The sequence below is a fragment of the Monodon monoceros genome, unplaced genomic scaffold, assembly GCF_005190385.1.
Source record: "Monodon monoceros isolate NGI ecotype Baffin Bay Population unplaced genomic scaffold, NGI_Narwhal_1 Super_Scaffold_10, whole genome shotgun sequence".
Lineage (NCBI taxonomy): Eukaryota > Metazoa > Chordata > Mammalia > Artiodactyla > Monodontidae > Monodon > Monodon monoceros.
The window spans coordinates 35,091,453-35,106,772 of NW_021703766.1; the positions used below are offsets into that span (position 1 = coordinate 35,091,453).

Sequence of the window (15,320 nt, forward strand, 5' to 3'; positions counted from 1 at the left end):
ACTTACTCACTATCTAGATCTCAATAGGAAGTGACAAAGCAACGTGGCATTCCAGAGTGGAACACTGTTACCTGGAGCTTCTCTTTGTTGCTTGTTCGGATAATTGATGTCAAAATGTCTGGTAAAGCTTCCCTCGGAAGACTGTCTAAAAGACGTCTCAATTTAGCAACTGCGGGGACAGACATATCCAACATTTCAACCAACTACAAGGGAAAAAAAAGTCTTTTTAATGAAATATGGCATTATTTGTGAATTTAAAAAATCAAATTGTCACAGAGGTTTAATGTTTTGGCCTCAGAGAAAGTCTTTGTTTCTGCAAAATCACTGATTATTAGAGTCCAGACATTTTTACAGGACTCAGAGGAAAAGAGAAGTACTTTTAAAATGTCAATCAGAATGAAAAGCAAAAATGGCTCAGAAAGTGGATAAGGGCTTCCCTGGTGGCGCAGTGGTTGAAAGTCCGCCTGCCGATGCAGGGGACACGGGTTCATGCCCCGGTCCGGGAAGATCCCACATGCCGCGGAACAGCTGGGCCCATGAGCCATGGCCGCTGAACCTGCGCGTCCGGAGCCTGTGCTCCGCAATGGGAGAGGCCACAACAGTGAGAGGCTCACGTACCGCCAAAAAAAAAAACAAAAAAAAGTGGATAATACTAATGTTTATAAAAGGCTTTGTAAATTTGTGATTTTACTTTGGAAAAAAATTAAAATTTATAGAAAAATTGCAATAGTACAAGAAACTCCTTCCCCTAGTATCCTTCCCCTAAATTCACCAATTGTTAACATTTTGTTACATCTGCTTTCTCTCCCCAACTCTACACACACATACACACACACACTATTACTGCTGAATGTTTTACAGTAAATCACAGACATCATGACCCTTGTTCTTAAGAACCAAGGCATTCGCTTACACAATCAGTGTAATTATCAAATTCTGGAAATTTAACATGGTTGATGCTATTATATTAACCAATCGGTAGCTGAAATACGATTTTTCAGAAGAACACTGGATTAACTAGAATCTGAGCACTGACTGAATGATTTTTTAAAAAACAACTTCCAGGGTACAGCCTGGAGTTAAGACAGATTAAGGTCAAGGCAACCTTTCAGTAACTGTGATAGTCACTGGGGCTATTGACAAAGTTTCCCTTTCCTTTTCACCTCATGGTAGGGCTGCTCTTTCTCACCTTTGAATACAGATGTACATGGCTATGGGTCCTGCCTTGAACCATGAAACATGAGGGGAAGTGACAGTTCCTTCTGGGCAGAAGCATCAAAAGCCATTGAGAGCTCTGCCACATTTCCTTTTCCTTCCTCAGCAATAACATAAGCACGTTTTGAAATGAATCTCCAACCCACCGGGGTCCCGAGGTGACTCTAATTGCTAGATCACCACATTCGCTGGTTTGGGGCATGAAGTGTGAGTGAGAAATACACCTTTGTCATGCTATGTGACTGAGATTTTGGAGTACTTAACACAGCAAAACTAACTTAACACCATACTGACCAACACAGATGATGTACCAAATCCTCATACAGTCACTCTAATGAGATTTCATATGCCAGAAATAATCAAACCTCTCTAAAAGCACTGTAACTTTGGAACCTATCTGTTACCTGCCTAGAGTCAAAAGAATTAAAGCATAATTATGATGACGCTGTCCAGGTGGGAGAAGTAGATAATAAAATTTGAAAACTCTTTCTCCTAGGAAGTCATTCTAAGAAAATAAAACAGTTAAAACTCATTCTCCAAGTACTTATTGAGTACAAACGATCTGTCAGACACAATAAAGTGCTCAGTATAACATGGTTAAAGCAGGGATGAATTCAAGTTTGGTAGGGAAAAGAGACCTACAAGACAAATTTCAATACAGCGTGATAAGCATTATATTAAAAGGGATGTTTAAGCGATTGTGGATACGCATGCAAAGGAGCACTAACAGCCTATAGGAGTTGGGAAAGCATAAGTCAAGTCTGAAAATTCAGAGAAGGAGAAGCACTCCTAGCAGACAGAACAGAAGGCAAAATCACAGAGACATGAAATAACAAGATGTGAAGCTCTCTGACATACAGTGTGGCTAGAACTCTGGGTATAAATGGAAGTAACTAGAGTTGCGAAGGGCCTTAACGTTATACCAAGAAATGTGAACTTTATCCTAGAGCCGTTAAAGTCTTCTACTCAGGGGAGAGGCATACCCAAAGCTTATTTAGAAAGGATTAATGAATAGGTGGGTGACAAAGAGAAGCAGCTAGAAGGAATCAGAAAGCTCCTGAAGAAGTCTACTGCTGAGGGCTGTAGAAGAAGATGTAGAGGGGATGGAAGAAAAGCATTAGCTGGAAACAATCCTGATATCTAAGAAGAGAAATGATAAAATTATGATATCCCAACTCAATGGAATTCATAAAAATACTTAATACGAAAGTTAGATATAGATAAGAAAACAAAACATAAGACTGAATAGGAACCAAGACAAGAAGACAAGCAAAAATAAAATTGGATGCATGATGGCAGTAGATAGTGGTAATGTTTCTCTCTAAAAATCCCTTTAATGTCATTATAGAATCTTTACATATTTAAATTTTTGTTGTTGATTGATAGTGGAGAGAAGTAAAGAACAAGAGAAAGAAGCTATAAAGCTATGTCCAACATAAGAACAGAGACTCAGGGAGGATTACTCAGGAAAAGGAAGACAAATTCTATTTTCCCCTCTATTTTCTTCACTCCTGAACAGCACATTCACTTACTCTGGTTCTCAAACTGAAGTCTCTTTCAGCCCCCACAGCAGCTGTAGTGACAAATTTTCTATTTTTCTATTGTTGTTCACCACACTAGCAATATGTAGCTTCAGATGCCACATCAGGTACAAATACCATAGGCTATGAACACCTGCCTATGCACGCCTAATGTGTGCTTCCCTCCCAGAATTCTAGAGGATCAAGGTTTCAGCCATACTTGAAACCATGGGCTTAATCTTCCATACCACTCACAGTGTGATCCTGACTTCTGAACCAACATAACATATAATTTGATGCCTAGATAGTCTAGTGACAAATAGCTTCTGTACAGTATTTTAATGTTTAAGATTATTTAGGTTTAATAACTACCTGGTTTGGAGACACTGGAAATTATAAGGAAAACTCTAGAAATACTCTTTGGAAAAAGTTTAGGAAGGGTTGGCTAGTATGTCCTAGAATGATTTAGGTACAATCCCAGACAAAAGCAGTTTGAAATCAATGTACTATAATATATTGAGAAATCATTTAAACGTATACTGCCCGAAAACTTCACCACTCAACAAATTCATCACATCTTAGGGCAACAAAGAAACCGAAGAGGGTTTTAAGGAAAAACTAAAAGCAACTCACTTGTACTGCATATTTGTAAAACTGTTCCGATAGTTCTCCTAGCTCCTCCCTAGTCTTACAGGTGTTGGGAAACTCCTCCAGCCAGTCCAGCTGCTCCACTTTGGCAACAGGATATGGCTTCTCTTTTATGACCTGTACGATCTGGAAGCGGCACAGGCCCGTAATCAGCAAAGTATAGTGGGGCTTGGGCCAGTTACTGCCCACAACCTGGACCGCCAGTGCAGCTGTCCCAATCCTGAAAAACACACAGAACGTCAGTATTACAAATGCTCAATATGGTAGAAGAGAAACTCACCTCAAGAATAAAGACGCAGACGTAGAGAATAGACTTGAGGACACAGGCAGGGGGAAGGGTAAGCTGGGATGAAGTGAGAGAGTGTCATGGACATATATACACCACCAAATGTAAGATAGACAGCTAGCGGGAAGCAGCGGCACAGCGCAGGGAGATCAGCTCGGTGCTTTGTGACCGCCTAAAGGGGTGGGATAGGGAGGGTGGGAGGGAGACACAAGAGGGAGGGGATATGGGGATATGTGTATACATATAGCTGATTCACTTTGTTGTACAGCAGAAACCAACACAACATTGTAAAGCAATTATACTTCAATAAAGATGCTAAAAAAAAAAGAAACCTCAAAAGGGTTGCCTTTTCTGAGAAATTCATTAAAAAACAAAGAATGTCTAAAGTGCAAATGAATTATTTCTCTATTTAATTTAGCATCCAGTACACGGTCTTTTAAGTCCCTACCATCTGATATGGGGCCATCTCATTCTAAGTAGCCATTCAAAAATTAGGCAGAAATTCCTAAACATCTGGATTATTTAAGCATAAAAACATGAGTAAATGCAGTTGAGATTTATATAGCTTAAATTAATTTTGCCAGCTGGGAATGAGGCAATCTTACACCAGAATATATATGAGCATTTTAGACAGATTTAAACAGCATGATGTAAACCAATCTAAGAAATCCCCTTCTGATACCAGTTTTGCTACTAACACCAAGCCAGGTTTTTTACATAATCAATCTATAAAACTGCCATCAGATCTGGGAATTAACACGTATGTCCTCAAATTTTGAATTTCTCAATCTGGGGCTAAATATCAGAGGCCACACTTTCATGGACTGAGGAGAGTTAGTCACAGACCTACATCCATCTCAGGAAGACGTCAACCTAGTTCTGTTTAAGTGGTAATCACCTCACCTAACACGAGCTGAAAAAGTTATACTTTAAGTCTTAGCTCCATATCATGCAATTCTGACCAAGTCACATATAAACTAATTCACAGAAAGAAAGCTTCATCCAAACTAAGCTGAAGTGATACGAAACAGAAAGATCAATGTTCAGAGGACAATTCCAGATCCCAAATTACCATTATAGTTTCTCCCCTCAGGCATAGGAAAGCTTGTAATTTCAGAAAAGAAACTAAAATCAAAGCGACCAGAGCTCTCAACACCCTGGGACCATGGTGACATTGGAATACTACACTTACCCGGCTCAAACATACTGATGGCACAGACAGTATGTGCATATTTTAGTGAGCTTGCTCACTTCTATATGCAGTTAATTCTTGATTAGTTCCTCATAAATGATTCATTCTGTAGATTATCTGTACCTTCAGCTTCCCACCACCACTCAGTTTATTCTGAGCTATGCATATAATTTCCTTAACACCCTTCCAGGCATATCACGTGGATAGGGGATAAAACTCGATTTAAACAAGAACTTAAACCAAAAAATTAGGAAGATAATTTGGTGGAGAGAAAAAACATCATGTACTTTAAATACCTGAAATGATCTGGCAATCATCTATTGAGTTATTTGTGTTGTGGCTGCTTTTCTTCAGTCACTAATCAAACAGTAGGTTCTATCTCCCATTCCCTTAAAACCAACTCCGACTGCCTGAAAGAGTTAGCCATACCTAAACTGATTAGAGACCAACGAAGACTATAATTCACTGCAGATGACAACCACCAATGCTTACACAATGCAGGAAGAGTTTACAGTTCTATATACAAGAAACATTAACAGACAAGAAACCGGGTTCCTGGTCTAAGGGGTTTACAAACCAGAAGCCAAGGAGAAACCAGAGAGATGAGACAAATCCAAACTTCCAGATTAGGAAACAAATTTAATTATTTGGGGTATGTCATTGATTAAAGGTAAGACTAAAAGTGAGTTTTCTAACAAAGCAAATAAAATAGTTTTCCTAACTGTGAAAGGAAGATGTCCCAAACTGGAAAGAGATTAAGTTGGATTTATACTATGCTTTTCCTCCTAATAAAAAAAATATATATAGGGCTTCCCTGGTGGCGCAGTAGTTGAGAGTCCGCCTGCCGATGCAGGGGACACGGGTTCGTGCCCCGGTCCGGGAAGATCCCACATGCGGTGGAGCGGCTGGGCCCGTGAGCCATGGCCACTGAGCCTGCACGTCCGGAGCCTGTGCTCTGCAACGGGAGAGGCCACAACAGTGAGAGGGCCGCGTACCGAAAAAAAAAAAAAAAAAATATATATATATATATATATATATATATATACACACATAAATATATATAAAGGTTTTAAATATGTTAATTATTTCTTGCTTTAAATCACTTATAGTTGACAACAAACCTAAAAAAATAAAAGGGTACATAAAAAGAATGTACCCTTTTTAAAGGAAAAAACAATGATGTGTGAAATAATTAGATGGCTAGAAACAAACTACCTAGTGAAAGACATTTGGGGTAAAAGCTCTGGAAAGAAAGACAATGTTTAATGTTATTTTAGACAAGTTGCATTGCATGTTGGGCTCTAGGTTTTACATATAAAAATAGGTAAACAAAATATTCAATTAATCTAATACTTTCCTTCTAACTATGATCCATACGATACATAGGCTTTATATCAACTCAGTCATCTTTCAAAATATTCTAGTTCTTCTATTACTATGCACTTTATTAGGCATGACCAAAAGCAACAATTTGATTTTGCAACAGATCTGCATTTATTAGTACCCAAACGTGTGGTGTTTTTTCCATTTAGGTTGTAGCTCTGTAAATCTACACCTTAATTACTGTGGTATTTTACAGTTCAAAGAATTTCTGAAATTCCTGAGAACTACTCTCAGAGTTGTAAAATATTATTTTAAGTCTGACAACAATGTCTGACAACAATGGATAAGATCTGTATAATTTGGAAACTGACTTAGATAATATAAGTTTTTGAGAACAATCAAACTACAGTGGTGGGAAAATCTAAAAGCAGCACTACTGCAAAAAGCAGTTTTCCAAGATGAGGACAGCTGTGGTCTATTTGCCAACCACTTGCTTTTTTCTTTTCTTTCGTTTTTTCTTTACTTTAAAGCCCTCCATTTTTCTTGGAATCCTTAATCTTCCAAATAATGCTACTTCAGTTCTGCCCATATTAAAAGAAAGAATATGGGGTCTTCCCACTCCTTCCCCCAACCTCCATTTGTCAAATCTACACTTAAAACTACCCATGTGGGCAATGGTAAAACCATTAACATACAGGGTTACTGCTTTGCAGTTTACAAAAGGCTTTCATAGGTATTATTTCATTACACACCACCGTTCACCTCTGTGAGGAAAGTAGCACTTTATTAAAAATGAGTAAACAGGTTAGTTATCCATGATTACAAGGATATTAAATAGCAAGAGGAGCTGAATTAGGTTTTATGACAAATTATATACTCTTTTCCCACCACAATGGACAATATGAATTTGTACTTATAAGAAGTATAAAAATAAACACTATTAACATAGCTTCTAAATAGCTGAGATACTGCAAGGCACAGCTATTATTTAATATCTAATGTTTACATCTTAACAACACTTAAGGAAGAGAAGTATTTCCACCAAAGCTCTGGAAGCAAAAGTTACACACTTCTGGGAAAGGACCACTGAAACATCTTTTTGGTTTTGACTTGGTGTCACCCAACTTATCTTCCTGAATATCTGATGATTTTGAGCAAAATTTATCATCATTGTTAATAAAGATTTAGAAACAAGGAAAGAGTCTATTAGGATAGTACCAAATTCTACCAGAGATGAGGCTTCTGTGACTACAGGATTTTTGATTTTCACTCCTTTCTTGAAAGTTCATTTCTGAATTTAAGAAACGCAACTTGCAGACAGACCTTCCTTAAAAAGAGTAAATGCAGGGCTTCCCTGGTGGCGCAGTGGTTGAGAGTCCGCCTCCCGACGCAGGGGACACAGATTCGTGCCCCAGTCCGGGAAGATCCCACATGCCGCGGAGCGGCTTGGCCCATGAGCCATGGCCGCTGAGCCTGCGTGTCCTCCGCAACCGGAGAGGCCACAACAGTGAGAGGCCCGCATACCACCAAAAAAAAAAAGAGTAAATGCAGACTTAGGAACATCTAAGTAGAGCTATTCATTACATACTTGCTAATATAAAAGATTAAATTTTAAAATCAGTGTTATCAGATTTCTTGAATGCTGAAGAGTGCTAATAGATACAAATAACAGTAACACATGGATAGAGGCTTGGCAAATTATGAAACTGTGTATCTGCTCTATATAAATCATTCATTTTTTTGTCAGACAAATGCCAATGAAACTAATTTGGGGCCCTAGAGATGAAGTACACAGAAAATGAAGAGGGACTGAGCATTCAGCACTATGAGGAAATGAAGGCAGGTGCCCTGAAGAATGGAAGGCTGGGAGAAGACTACAGGGCAATCTTGAAATGCATGAAAGGACAGTGCACAAGGAATGCTAATTATCCATTTGCACTAAGAAAACAATGCGTCACTGAGGAGCCACTAAAAAGACAGTCCAGTGAAGCAGGGTGGCCTGAGGTGGCATGGGAACCAAATTCTAGACTGTGGGGATATTATCCAAAGCTCTTCCTGTGTTAGGCGACATGCCTGCACACTGACGTGCAGACAGGGACTGTGCTGTTCAAAACGGTAAAGGAAGTGGTTCAGGTAAGTCAACACCTGGCCCTGCCACTTTGTATGACAAAGAACCCAGGGGAACAAATTACTTCTGCTGCTCCCTGAAGACTGAGGCATTGTCACCCGGATGGTCTAAAGGAAACTAGGGACAGAAAGAGAGCCCTCACCGTCCCTCTGAGGTCCTACTACCACCTGGAAAAGCAGGTAACTGGGGAAGGACAGATTTGCGTATCGCAACAGAAATAACACTATAGACAACGCAGTACTTGTACTATTAAAGCTCTTTTAGGGACTTCCCTGGTGGTCCAGTGGTTAAGACTCAGCGCTGCCACTGCAAGGGGGTGTGGGCCAAAATAAAATAAAATGGTTACTTTAAAAAAGCTCTTTTAACTTTTTAAAGTAAGAGCATTTAAAGGTGATATTAGAGAAAAAAGACATTGGAACCTAATACTAAGGAATGCAATGCAAACTTTCTACAGACTTTTCAAGTAGCAAATAATATTTCTAGGATAACGAGATGGTCTGGTGGGTCCTTATAATGCTGAAGTTCTATGAAGAATTTTCTATGTATGTTTTCTAACTTAAATGATTAAATTTTAACACTGCTATTCATTTAAAACAAAGGCAGCAATATGAACAGCAAGGACCAGATTACCCATCATCTGATATTAGTGATTACTTCCAAGCAGAAGAATTTAGTTGGTTTGGAGGAATTTACATAAAAGAAATTAAAAACCCTCCAAAATCTTGCCAGAATCATACCAACAAATAGTCACTCAAACCTGAAACATGACTAATCTACTTTCGAAATTCACAGTGTACCCATGGGTCATCAGCAGAACTAAAACAAAACAGCTTATCATGAGCACTCTTGCCTCAACAGGCAACTAAGTACCTGGGCACAGAAAGCAAAAAATTAGGGGAGAAATAAACAAAGGCTAAAGGAGTGGGGTCATATGTAGGGAAACCAAAATCCAACACAATTTACCACAGTTTACTGAAACTTGAAAAGTACCCAATTTCACTCAAGCAAGAAGCAAAGTATATCAGATGGAAACCAAAATGCTTTCCATGCTTGAGAAAAGCGAGGCTTTTGCAATGTGGACCAACAATGGACTGCTATGGTTTTTTTGGTTTGGTTTTGTTCTGTAAGGGGAGGGGAGGAGAACCAAATCTCCTTTGAGAATTTTAACAAAGCTATGGACGCTCCCTTAAAAGGAGAGTATATAATCACAAGATTTTGGACAAAAATAAGACATTCCTAACTCTCCCCAAAACCACTGAGAGTCAGGCTACACCTAATTTTAAAAAAGGATAACTGTAGATGAACGAGGGAGGGGCTCTAAGTTGAAAATACCTCAAGAAGAGTTATAGACAGGGGCTTGGGAGGCTTGAAGATAACGGCATTTGTTGAGAGCATACTACAGACCAGCGCTGTCTGGTAGAAATATAACGTGAACCACATATGTAATTTTAGTAGCCACATTAGAAAATAAGACAAGTGAAATGCTAATATTTTACTAAATTCCAACATTTAATCTACATAAAATTTATCAACAACATTTTTCATACTAAATTTTCAAAATCTAGTGTGGAGTGTACACTTATAGCACATTTAGGGTGACCAACCACCCTGGTTTGTCTGGAACTAAGGGTTTTCCTGGGATATAGGACTTTCAGGGCTGAAACCAGGACAGTCCCTGGCAAACCGGGACAACTGGTCACTCTAATACTACCATCTCAATTTGGACAAGCCACATTTCAAGTGCTCTGCAGCTAGTGGCTACAGTACTGGACAGTGCAACCATTTATCCAGCCTGGCGCAAAACAGACCACACATGTGATTTCACTTCATCTTCATAACACACGTAAAAGGCGGATGCTGCTAGTTTCCAAATTACAGGTGAAGAAAGAAATAAGCACAGGTTCAATCTGTCACCCAAAGTAACACAACTAGGGCCACGGTGTAGGGGAATCCAGTGGTAAGCTTGGAGCCTAAGAAACGTTACGATATGAGAAGAGATGAGAAGATAGGAAAGTTCTAGAAAGGGAGACAAAGGACAATGTGAACAGGGAAGGCCCTTCAGGAAGAAAAAACAGAAGCAGTGAGAGGAAGAGAGATGGCAGGGGGCGGGGGAGGCAGGGAGTGTGTTAGACAGGCACCCCCAAATTAATAAGGAAATGGTGCAATTTAGGATGGGACAGGAAAAGAGAAAACGTGAAGCAGCAAAGTATCTCCGTTAAGAGGACAAAAGAGGTGGGAAGGAAGTTAAAGAAAGAAGACGGGGGTGGGGGAAGGCACGAGAGAAAGGAAAAGAAAGAGGGGGGCCTGGAAGGTTAAGAGCACCGGCCTAGGAGTCTGAAGACCCGGGGGGCGGGAAAGGAAATTCACATCAGATGCTGAGCAGCTAATCGTGCAGCTTTCACGACTCCATGAGTCATCTCATTTAACGGTCACGAGGCATTCCTCTGTCACCCCCGTCTGGCGCGTGAGTCGTCTGAAGAGGCGGAACACCGCCGCGGGGCCCCCCGAGCCCCACGCCCCGAGGCCGGGTCGGGTCTCGGGAGGAGGCCGCGCCGCCGCTGCCGCTGAGCCGCCCGGCCTACCTGTGCAGCGGCGGCAGGTCCTGCGCGTCGCTGGCCGGGTCGGGAGTGTTGGGGATGACGCCCAGGATGGTGCTCTGCAGCGACGTGCCCTTGAGCAGGCGGCTCCGCACCAGCTGCAGGTTGCGGGCCGAGTCCACGCTGGTGCGCATGGTGGAGCCCGGCAGCAGCACGCCCTCATGCGTGAGCAGAAGCGGGAGGCGGCTGGGGATCTGGATGGGGCTCAGGGATGACATGGCGACGGCCCTCCGCGCCGGGAGAGTCCCAGGGAGCCCGACACCCTGCTCCGCGCGGCCTACAAGGCAACTACCAACCCTCACACCCCCGCGCGCCGCCGCTTCCGGCTCCGCGCTCCCGCCGGCCCCCGGGCTCTGCCGCCGCCCCGCGCCGTACACACGCGAAGAGATGCGCACTCCACCCGCCGGCGAAACCCCTGCCTCCCGGCCCCGCTACTCCGCTTTCTGCAGAGGCTCCCACAGAGCAGAGCTGTATGCCCAAGGATGATCCCATGTAAATTGTGTCCACTTGAAATGTTTGCACCTTTCTATTCGAATTGATTTTAGATGTACAAAAATATAGTAGGGAGTTTTCATGTACCTGTCACCCAGCTTCCCCTGTAATCGTCTTACACAATCATCCTTCAACTATTAAAAACCGGGCAACTAACACTCCTGTTATCTAATCTTTAGACTTCTGCAAATTTTGCCAGTTTTCTCACAAATGTCCTTTTTTCTGGTCCACGATCCCACTTTTCATTTAGTTGTGCTGTCTCCTCAATCTTTCTTTTCTTTTTTGTTTCAAAGCTTTGCAACTTTTAAAACGTATTGATCCCTTAGTTTGTAGAATATCCCTCAATTTGGGTTTATCTGATGTTCTCTCAAGATCAACATTATACATTTTTGTCAGGAAGACCACAGAAGTGATGTGCCTTAGTGATACATGATGGTGAAATGTCTTACCAATGATGACTTTGACAGTGATTCCTTGGTGAAGGTATAATAGTATCTGTTAGGTTTCTCCACTTTAAGGTACTATTTTTCTCATTATAAGTAGTAAGTATGTGTAGGGAGTTAAGTCTACATTTATTAATTGAAATCTGTAAGAAAAAGCTGCCCCATCTCCCTTCCCAATAATTGAATAATTTACTTTTTATGTTAGTATGGACTCGTGGGTATTCAGTTTGTTATGGGCTATCATGCAATAATATCATGTATATCATTGCTTGAATTTTTTCAGATTTGGCCCTTGGGAGCTCTTTCACATTGGAATTTGACTTGGGTTTGGCTGTAGCTTGCAGACGGAATTTTTTCCCCAAATATGAAGTCCAGCAATGCTGTCAGAATCCAGGAGGGAATTGAAAGTCTAGTCAAGACAACATGCATTTGTTGAGGGCCTGCTGAGTGCAAGGCCCTGGTCTGATTGTGGAGGGTAGAGAGCGGAACAGAAGGCAAGGTCCTACCCTCAAGCACCTCTTGGCCAGAGGGACAGACCCATAGACAGCTGAGTCTGATACAGTGCAGCAGGTAAGGGAAAGGAGAAGGCAGGTGTCCTAGCTGCTGTGCTGGAGACAGAAATTCAGGAACTCAGAGTCTCCGGCCTAAAGCTCTTTCTCTGACATGATCCCACCTTTTATTCATTCTCTAAACAACCATTTTTTGAATGCCTACTATGTACTGGGTGTTACTTTAGGTGCTGGGGATACATCAGTGAACACAATAGACAAGGTTCCTGCTTTCATGGAGCTAACATTCTAGGGGGAGCAGCAGAAAATAAGCAAGGAAAATCCTCTTGGATGGCGATACGCCCTTTACATGGTCAGAGCAGACCTCACTGAAGAGCTGAGCCCCGTACTGCAGCCATGCAGAGGCCGTGGGGTGGGTGCCAAGGCGGGTGCTATTTCGGGCAGAAGCAGCAATGATTGCAAAGACTTTGTGGCTGGAATGAATTTAGGATGTTTGAGGAGACTGCTCCTGGAATTTGCTGAGGTGGGGCCTGCTGAGGGAAGCAGGAGAGAAGAGGGAGGGGAGGCTATAGAGGACCCTATAAGGAGTGAAGAGTTGGGATAAGGAGTCTGCTAAGGAGTTTGGGTCTTACTCTAAACCCTATGCAAGCCATAGGCAGTTTCAGGTTGTGGAATAATTTTTCAGGCTTATGTTTTCAAAAGGTCATATTGGCTGCTGTGTGGAGAATGGAATGCAAGGTTTTAAGGTCAGACACGGGGAGGCCAGTTAGGCGGTGGCTGAGATTGTCCAGGCAAGAGGTGATGAGGCTCAGACTAGAAGCAGTGGATTCAAGCCATGTTTGAATGTAGCTTCAACAGAGCACGCTGATGGATTGGACATGACGAGTGAAGGAGAAACAGTCATCAAGGATGTTCCCTAGACCAGGGCCCTAGCCGCTAGGGCCTAGAGAGCAGTTGGGCTGGTAGCAGGAGATTCTAGATCCAATCAGCAAGCTCTGGATCACCTCTCTGGATGGGGCTGAGTACCTCACCCCCTGATAGACTCTAGGGGTAAAAAAAATAACATTAAAAAATGCATGGCCCATCTCCCCAAGAGCTTACCTTTTCACCAAGACCTCCCCAAGGACAAGGGGGAAAGGCCCCATTTTTTGAAGAACTTCAAAAACCATCTTATAAACCTTGTAGTATATTTTTTGATCATGTTTAATGCTTTTAACATACACTCTCCCCAACAACAAGCAATATGAGTGTCTAGTCACATAATAATAGCTGGATTTATTTTTAAATACAAATTCCTTTTGCACCATAGAAGGTGTGGTATGGGACCGGGTCCACGTTTAAGTTGCTTGCTTTATGAACACCTTCTTTCTATCCCATCAGTCTATCTCTGTGATGGGGTGCCAGCCCACTTGGGAAAGCATCAAGAATCTAAGTGTGAGCTCTTAAGCAACCATGTGGCTCTCCTGGTTCCTACTTTAACCAGCTCTACATCTACTTCCTTCATTGATCCACCAAATACTTATTCTGCATCTGCTATGTGCTAGGCAGTAATCTAGATTCACGGATGCATCAGCGAAACAGACAGACAAGGCCCCTGGTGTCAAAGGGCTTACATTCTAGTGAGGTAGGCAGAAAATAAGTAAGCCCCCAAAGAAATGACAATTTCAGAAAGTGATAAGTAAAGGAAGTCTAATAGGAAAATCTGTAGAAGGTGCTAGAGACAGGAGGACAAGATGAGGGAGGGAGGTCTGGGAAGGTGACCCTGCAGAAGTGGTGTTTGAGCTGAAACCTGCATGACGAGAAAGGCCAGGCTCTGCAGGGAGCTCGGAGGAGAGTGATCTCAGCGGAGGTTAGGATTCAGACAAAGACCAGGATGGGAAGGAGCTTCCCAGTTTCTGGAACAGAGAAGACCAGGTTCTGGGCTGTAGGGATTCAGCAGTCAACAAGACGGCCACGGCCAGCGAGGGGCTCCAGGAGCTCTGAGAACCAGCCCCTGGAAAGCTACCCAGCTACCCAGGGAAGGCAAGGGATCCGTCTAATCATCTCAGCTTCTTCAGGCCTGGCTCTCCGGCCCTCTGCCCCTCGCCATGGGCACCTCCCCTACCCTCTGGTGCCCCTTCTGGCCTTGGACACTAGACCCTGCTGGGAAAGTGGTAAGAACAATGAGGAAATAAATCAGCTCCTCCAAAAAAGTTACCTCTCTCCAAGGGCCCCCCTCCTGTACACAGGCTGTTTCCCCATATGCAAATGGCCCGTGTCTAAACTAATCATGACTTTGGCCCCCTGGGGATCAGGGAGCACAGGGCTGGAAGCATCTGTTTCCTCTCTGGTTTACTCCCAGTCCTGTCCTGGCCCCCTGCCTGACCACAGTGATGAGCTTGCCCCTAATTAGAATGAAGAAATATCAGCTCTATCTTCTTGAGAGGAAGGTGGGAGGCCAGGGAACTTTTCTAGGATTCCAAAGAAAACTCTGGAGGGAATTTCCCCGGCCATTCAAGGAAGCGGAAGTGGGCCTCACAGACATGGAAGGCAGCTCAAGCCAATATGTGGCTGAGTTCCAGTTATGTTGAGATGAGCAATTTGTGTTCTGCAAGCATATCCATTACACACATTTGCATTCCCTTCATTTTCATTTGCTTTACTTTTCCCTGTTGCTAGTTTCCTGGATGACTTCTGTATTTCTATAAGGTCTCACGTCTTTAAAGCTCTCATTGTATCTCTTTGCAGGTGTGTATAAATAAACCAGTTGGCAAATCATAATATAACTGAAAGGTGGGAAAAAATCTAATTTCTGTATTTGTTCTCTAAGAATCTGGTCTTCCTCATGAGCCCCTACTTGCTGGTTAATTAGCAGAACATAAATGTTTAGGCTTACCATTTTAAGATGCTAGTTCATAAGAACAAACTCTCAAATTTTCAGGAATTTTGAGAACCCAGTTGTTAAACACAAACATTAAAATTAAATTA

The 15,320-nt window shown here is 42.3% G+C and overlaps 1 protein-coding gene across 1 annotated transcript in view; it reads right to left on the reverse strand.

Annotated features, from left to right (window-relative positions):
• LONP2 (lon peptidase 2, peroxisomal) overlaps positions 1-11,254 on the reverse strand; it is a 98,257-nt gene extending 87,003 nt beyond the window's left edge. The window contains exons 1-3 of the mRNA XM_029206889.1: positions 10,895-11,254; positions 3,369-3,603; positions 72-203 (exon numbers count right to left, since the gene is read on the reverse strand). Coding sequence (XP_029062722.1) covers positions 72-203; positions 3,369-3,603; positions 10,895-11,127 — 600 coding nt within the window. The 5' untranslated portion in view covers positions 11,128-11,254. The remainder of the gene's footprint in view (positions 1-71; positions 204-3,368; positions 3,604-10,894) is intronic.
• Between the last annotated feature and the right edge of the window lie 4,066 nt (positions 11,255-15,320).